Raw genomic sequence first — 7,870 nt, 5'->3', positions numbered from 1 at the left:
CGGATTTGTATACAAACACGATCTCTCGTTGTGTTAATAACTTAATAGAACACTAAACTTCATACAAAGAATCTGTATTACCAGGTATTGCCATTAATGTTAACACAACTTCTTTTATTTTTATGGGGCACTGTTGGTTTATCAAGAGAACTCTGCCTTTTAGATAGTGACTAAATTTACACTGTTTTTATGTCCATTTTCTCTTTACAAAGATAAGTTTTAAAAGAATTTTTCTAAGTTTGCTATTAAGTATAAATACTGTCACGTCTGACTTGATGTTGCACCCACATAATCTAAATGCACTGATACCATGAATGTGACGTTACACAGGATTAATATGTATTTTAAAAACTATTTGTTACGTGTACATGAACTGAAAGAAACTTTGCATTCCCGGATTCAGACAAATGTATTAGAGAAACGAATTGACAGCAAAGGCATGATCGTTGGGGCCCATAGCGCCGACTGTATATACTGGACTAGTGGCCTCTGATGCATTTTGGGACTAGATTCTGTGCACCCAACGATTTTTCCGTCGTCAGTCTAGTCTTGACACATTTGAAGAAATGATTTGATCTTGTTCATTTATTCCAAACATTTAAAAACATTTGCCTTTGTTCATAATTTACATAACAAAACGGGCTGAATAGCAAAACCGTCAGGCTTACTGTCAAAACTGAAAATATCAAAAAGAAAAATGAATGCAGAAATAAGATTCTGTATGACTAGGTTTTCCCGTCAGATAGGCAGCGCCTAATTTCATATTAATATAGCGATTTGGTTAGAGTGTCCGCCTACAGATCACGAGGTCCGGGATTTGATCCTCGGTAGAGTCTGTGGTATTTTACCACAATGGCGACAAGGATGATTGACGGATTCTTGCATTTGGATGAGGCTAGTAACTGATAGTAGGTTCAGTTGATGCCTCAGGCTAGAAACTTATAGGCGGTTTGAACAGTCCGGTCCTGTAGTGGTTGTAGATATGTAAGGCCACTTCCAACAACCTTGCTGTTGGGTTAACCCTCAAGCGACGTGGTTAGAGTATCCGCCTACAGATCACGATCTCCGGGGTTCGATACTCGGTAGAGTCTGTTGTATTTTACTACATAATTATATAATTTAAGCACTTCTATGATTTCCAGATATTCAATTTGTGCTTCGGCCATGAAAAATATGCTTTTTTCCACGATCAAATTACCTTACAAAATATAAATATTTTCTGTTTCTTTTTAAATATCTTGTATAGTAAAGATATTCTTGTTTACATAGTTTTTAAATAAATAAAAATGTGACTAAATATAATGTTTTATCAAATCCTATGCACTTTTTATAATATCCGTGTTTTCCAAATTACTCTTAGATCTATCTCACATAAAAAAAACTCTGTTTTGACGACCAAACTACTCTATTAAACTTCAATGCTACATGTACGTAGGTTTATAGATGCTCTAGTTTACATAAATTGGACAAATCCTAGTTCTACTTCCTAGAATGGCGCCGTAAACTTTCCGCGTTTTCCGGGTTTTACTTTTTCGGTAAATTGTTACCCACAAATCAAGGTACAAAATGTCAGCGCCCGTTAGATCTAGATTTTTTTTGGTAAAAAGTTTAACGGGATTCTTTCTATCGTCTGAATTTTAGTGAATAAAGGTTGAAGAGCTAACAAATACTCCAGTATAGAACTGTCGTTGTATCAGGTATCTGTGATAAATTTTAATGAGTTCAGAAAAAGTGACAAATTTGTCTCCAGAAACTTCGAGTCCAACTCGAATCGGCCAGCTCAGCTAAATATCTAGGCGTGGATATCTCGAATGACCTATCATGTGACAATTACATAAACAGGTCAACCAAGAAAGCTAACCAAACCCTAGCCTAGGGTTCTTACGAAGTAACAATAAGGTCAAATCCCAATCCATTAACTTAATGATTAGGCAGTGGCTAGGGTTACGGTACCGTAATCCTAGCCTCCGATTCTAGGATTACGGAAGTTCCGTATTTCTAGACAACCCTCTATGAGAATAGGCTAGGATTACGGAAGTATTTAAGAGAAATCAAATATATATGTTAGGACATGCATAAATGATGTTGTTAACTTACTTGTTTCACTTAAAATAGCGATTTTTCATGTCTGCCATATTATTTCGTGTTATCGATCCGCCATTTTGGGTTAGTAAAATATAGATGGACAATTATTTATGCACTGTTGATGAATGATTATGAATGATAAAAGTTAAAATCTTCTTAATGAAAATAGTAATGTTTCAATGTTTACATAATTGTCCAACTATATCCGGGTTACATGACGAGGAGGTGCTCAGTTCATGGCCCATTTCTTTTTCTTTTCAGTTTCCATAATAAATAATCGTTTTTTTTTGTTATTGTTTTTTTTTTTTTAAATATTGTTGTAATTTTGTTTTTGTTTTCGAGTACGTTATTATTTCATAGTCGTGATTTTGCATTTTTTTCTTTCATTTTTAATTGTTCTTCTCTATTTTTTTTCTTTTCTCTTTCTTCTTTTACTTACCCAAAATGGTGGATCGATAACACGAAATAATACGACAGGCATAAAAAGTCGCTATTAAGTTTAAAACATCATTTATGCATGTCCTAAAATATATATTTGACTCCTCTTAAATACTTCCGTAATCCTAGCCTATTCTCACAGGGTTGTCTAGAAATACGGAACTTCCGTAATCCTAGAATCGGAGGCTAGGATTACGGTACCGTAACCCTAGCCACTGCCTAATGATTAAGACCATTGCTTACCAGACTCAAACTGTAGAGTCAGTGTACCCGGTTTCGCACTGTACGCGGTTTCGCACACCAAGTAAATTCATGTACTTTGTGAGAATAAAGCAGAAAATTCAACAATTCTTTGTTATTATTTCACGAAAATGAGTTATTCCCTACATAATTTGACACAAGGGGTCCTTCCCCACTGGAGCCTCGTTCTGGTAAGTGCAGACGAAAACAATAACAATATCAATGGAGACCAGTAGGTCAGCTTAAAAATATTAAGTTTCATGAAAATAATGACTATGCAAACAACAACAAGGTGCAAAATAAATTAAAAAATCACTATTCCATCATACAGGTAAGTATTTACCTACTACTTTACCTGAATGAAAAATGTTTCAACAGTTATTGAAGTTCTCCCAACCTGCAAAATGCCTTCAACTTGATTGTTTGCTTTACGTTTTTATTAAAACAGAGAACTTAATCGGATAATTAGACTTGTGGGGGTCTTTTGTGATTCAACAGCTTCTATTGTTTCATTTTTGTTTCATGTATTCAGTTGTTTTAGCTTTTTCTGCTTTTAGAAGTAAAAACAGGGTTTGGTACCTAGCTTTCACTTTCATAACTAACTTTAAATTTCACTTTCAGATGTTTCATTGGAAAATACATGTTTAAATTGAATTATATAAATGGTTAAAAAGTTAATTAATATTTTTCTGTTGAGTAGGTGCGTTGTTATCACTGAGTTCTATAAATAGCAGGGTGTGCGAAACCGGGTACACTTAAATGTAACAACTGGTCAAAATATGTTATCCGAATCAAGTACACTTTGAGATATACGTCATTGTAGTTAGAAGTGAAAGTAGCGTGTTTCAAACCGAAACAAGTGTGTTTATTAAAACATATAGAGGTAAATTCAAATTTAATCATTTTTAGCTAGATAGGAAGGTATTCTTTGGAAATGTGTGCGAAACCGGGTACACTGACTCTAACTGCAGAAGTCAGAAATTGAAAAGCAGCCGCACAGCGACAGTAAGCTTGTCTAGCCTATGAGTAGTCAAAATAATTGTACTCGAGAGTTGAATATCATTATATCATTTTGACTTGTCGATATCTGCCTTTGAGTACAAACCAGAAAAGGTAAAGAATGTGATAGCACTGTCCTCTTCTTTGCGTAAGTAACACCCAATGGAATCTGTTGGGCGGGATTCCCGTTGGATCAAGACCAACTACGGCCGTACTTCCAGTGTAACAGATATGCTACACTCCCTAAACCTTCGTCAACTGGATTTAAGGCATATAGATTCTAGGTTATCACTCTTCTATAAGATTTATTATGATCTGGTTGCTATCCCAATTGTAGATTACCTGACCCCAATGACCCGATGTGTCTGCTACTAAGTTATAGGTTAATTACTGCAATCACTGACTATTACAAGTTTTCTTATTTTCCAAGAACAGTGCAGTTTGCAGCCATGAACATGCCTCGCCCTAGTTATCCTGCAAACTCAAGTTTTAACCTTTTTATATCACCAAAGTTACTTTTAGTGTCTTCCACTCTAAATTTTTATCACTATATTCTTTCTCTTTTTGATTTTGACGCGCAAAACGTCTACGTTCCCGCAAGGGGTTTGATGTCAACAGAGAAGATAGATAGATAGTCAGTGTACTTGGTTTCGCACTGTATGCCTGTTTCTCGTCGATTTGAGCTTTCTCATCGATTCGAGCCCTTGTGTTTTAGTAAAATTCATGCTCATGTAGCATGTTCTTCCATCAGAAACTTGTGTCATTTACATTTTAAAATGCCTTGGAAAATATTAGTCATGAAACCACTGAAAAATTGATTAAATACCAATTTTAAATTTTTGCATCAAAAATTTACTTATTTCAAAAGGAAATTACATAATGGATAATATTGTGAACCCAAATTTCAAATTAAAAGCACCCTGAGCATATTTAGACTGTTGTAACAAGTGAACAAGAAGTCAATCTTGATAGAAATTTGCTTTATGGAAATAGAATATGCAAACATAAACAATTAATGACCTTCCAAATAGAGGGCTCGAATCGATGAAAACGTTTTAAAATGATGTGGAGTTTCACCTCCTTCAGTCTCATGCAAAAAAGTACTTATAAAAGATGATAACTTTGTAATTCTTATTGCCCATTGTTAAATGCAAATATTTTTGTAACAAAAAACAAAAATTATTTAATTGAACAGGTTTACAAAAATTTGCACACCTCTAAAAGATTTAAGATCGAGGCTCGAATCAAGGAGAAAGCAGCATATGCGGTTTCGCACACCCAGCAAATTCATGTACTTTGTGAGAATAAAGCAGAAGATTTAACAATTCTTTGTTAATATGAAATAAGGTGCTACCTAAAGGCAGAGTCCCCTTGAAAAAATCACCAGTGCCCCATAAAAATAAAGAAGTGCTGTCCTGACAGCAACCAAATGTAGATTTTGAATTACTAGTATTAGTTACTCAAAATCAACATAATTGTGTGTCATAGCTATATCTAATATTTTCAGAGCTGCATAATGGAACAGGACCAGACAGAAGGATATAACAAAGAATACCTGCAGAGAGTATATCAGAGTTTGTTAAAAACTGGAAATAACATTTCATTGGCCGAACTGAACACAGCAGAAACACCATTGGATAGCACTAGCCAATCAAATGTCTTGTCAGTTGCTAACCAATCACAGATCAGACAAACAGTGAAAATTATCCAATCAAATGGGACACCAAGAGGTGAAGCATCAAAAGGAGGACAGGTATTATTATTATCTTTCTAGAACAGACGCAGTGGTCCAGTGGTAATACTGTCTGATTACAGTTTTTAGCTCCACTGTTTGGAGAATATATATATTCTACTTGCCCCGGCATCGGCATGAGCTTTCTTGGTTAAAGATTTTCGGCAACCTTTGTTTTTCTGTCAAACATGTATCTTTGTTACTATTACTTACTATTGCTTATATCTTACTGTAACTCCACATAAACATTATCCAGCATACAATCAAAGTATGTGCAGGGCTGGGCCCATTTTTAACTTGAGTGTCAAGTCCACCAAGGTGTTATGTATTTCGTCATGTTAAATTCTTATGCATCTTGTTTAATTGATTTTGAAAACTTTTATCAGACATCATGGGATTGTAAAGCAATGTTGAATTGTCTCTAACAATCAACTGGTTCAACAATTAATGATTGTATTTGCAAATGCCCTTTCTCTTATTTTTTGCAATTTATATAACTTTAGTACAATATAAAATTTATCTTTATCATCACATCGCATGTGTGGTACCAATCCCCAAACTCTGATTTGTATTTTGACTAAATTATGCCTTTCATACTTAATTTTTTTGACAAACTTGTTTTCTGGCATAGCATGGTACATGTACTATATAATTAATGACTTGAACTCAAAATATAATTTATACCATCATCATATGCATGTGTCAACAATCCCATAACCTGATTTGTATTTTGACCAAATTATGCCCTTCATACTAATTTTGACAAACTTGTTTCTGACTAACTTTAGTACATATACAATAATGACTTGAAACTCAAATATATTTTTACCATCATCGTCTGCATGTGTGGTAACAATCCCAATAACTCTGATTTGTGTTCTTGACAAAATTGTGTCCTTTGGTGTATCTTTCTTTCTTTTAAAGTAGAGGTCTCTTATTGAGACATATAAAAAATATTCATTTTACTGTCAAATTGCCGAATAGTGGAGTGCGCTGTCTAGACTTACAGCTCCTGTTTAACTGGAGGTCTCCAATTAAAAGCAATACTAACATTGGGATAAGAGTCCTGTGCATGGTGCTTTCCACCTGGCATGCTAAAAACCAGTGAAGCTTCTAGAATCATTAGAGTTCTTCTGTATCTTGCACTATCCTCCCAATAACATGTCTAGCAGTCTTCTGGAAGAGTCGCCCATATGGGTTACCGTTGACGACTATAAATAAGCTTGCATGCTTACACTATATATTCAGTTCTTTTAACTGAGTTGTGAATAAAGAATGATATCAGTGTTTAAACCCCTCTTTTGTCTGCTAGTGAAGGAAGTCAGTCAAGTGTTATACTGAATCTAGATGTTGAGAGGCAAAATGTATCAAATATTCTTTGGACCACTGTCTCTGTTTATATTGTATACAAAAATTGTAATTTCTTAGATACTGTGAAAACATTTAATTTTGTAGGAATAAAAATTTTTGTTTCGGCAAAATCTACTTTTTCTCGAAGATATGAAAACTGTGGATTTCAAATTATATTTAACCTTTAGCCCACCTACTTTCTAAAATGGACTGTCCATTATTCAATGCAGGCAATACCATTTATTATTTGAAAGGGTGTTCACTGAAAATTTACTTTGAATAGTGGATAGTGCAGACCAGGATAAGCCTGCATGGACATACATGTGATCTTGGTCTACACTTGCCGCAAAGGGAGAATCAGTGACCACCAACAAGCTAAAGGTTAAGCATACATGTACTAAGATAAAATAAATGGAAATTTACTTGCTTATTTACCAAGATTTAGTTTTGTGGATTTATGCAAGCTTACAATCTACAATTAACAGTGCATTGGTATGTTATCCAAAAGACAGACCAAAGAATTATTTAACCCAATATTACTTTTTCTCTGAATTAAGAGCCTGGTGATGGCTGAAGCATCATGGTCAGTATGCCAGTTAGGTCAATGCTTCCTGTTTAAGTACTAAAAGTTTAAAATAAAATATGCTCTTTAGATCAAGAATATTAAAGAAAAAGAACTCACTTTGTTTTGCTTGCAGTCAGATTTAATTATCTATTTTATACAATTCTTAGCATTTTGGGTTTCATAATCATTTTTTCATTTAAATAATTTTCAGTCCCCTGCCATGATTAGTGGAGGGTTATAGGAATAGTGTCCATCCTTCCGTCTGTCCGTCCATAACATTTTGTGTCCACTCTGTATCTCCTTAATCCCTTGAAGGATTTTTATGAAACTTTGATCAAATGATCACCTTATCAAGATGATGTGCAGAACTCATGAGACAGCCATGTCGACTCAAGGTCAAGGTCACAACTCAAGGTCAAAGGTTTGAGCCTTCGATCGTGTGTCCACTCTGTATCTCCTGA

General features: G+C 34.6%; 1 protein-coding gene across 1 annotated transcript in view; it reads left to right on the top strand.

Annotated features, from left to right (window-relative positions):
- The first annotated feature begins 1,542 nt into the window (after positions 1-1,542).
- LOC123546917 (transforming growth factor beta regulator 1-like) overlaps positions 1,543-7,870 on the top strand; it is a 30,498-nt gene continuing 24,170 nt past the window's right edge. Inside the window, exons 1-2 of the mRNA XM_045333566.2 lie at positions 1,543-1,697; positions 5,270-5,515. Coding sequence (XP_045189501.1) covers positions 5,279-5,515 — 237 coding nt within the window. The 5' untranslated portion in view covers positions 1,543-1,697; positions 5,270-5,278. The remainder of the gene's footprint in view (positions 1,698-5,269; positions 5,516-7,870) is intronic.

Source organism: Mercenaria mercenaria, chromosome 9 (genome assembly GCF_021730395.1).
Source record: "Mercenaria mercenaria strain notata chromosome 9, MADL_Memer_1, whole genome shotgun sequence".
Taxonomy (NCBI): domain Eukaryota; kingdom Metazoa; phylum Mollusca; class Bivalvia; order Venerida; family Veneridae; genus Mercenaria; species Mercenaria mercenaria.
This window is presented reverse-complemented; position numbering and strand designations above follow the sequence as displayed.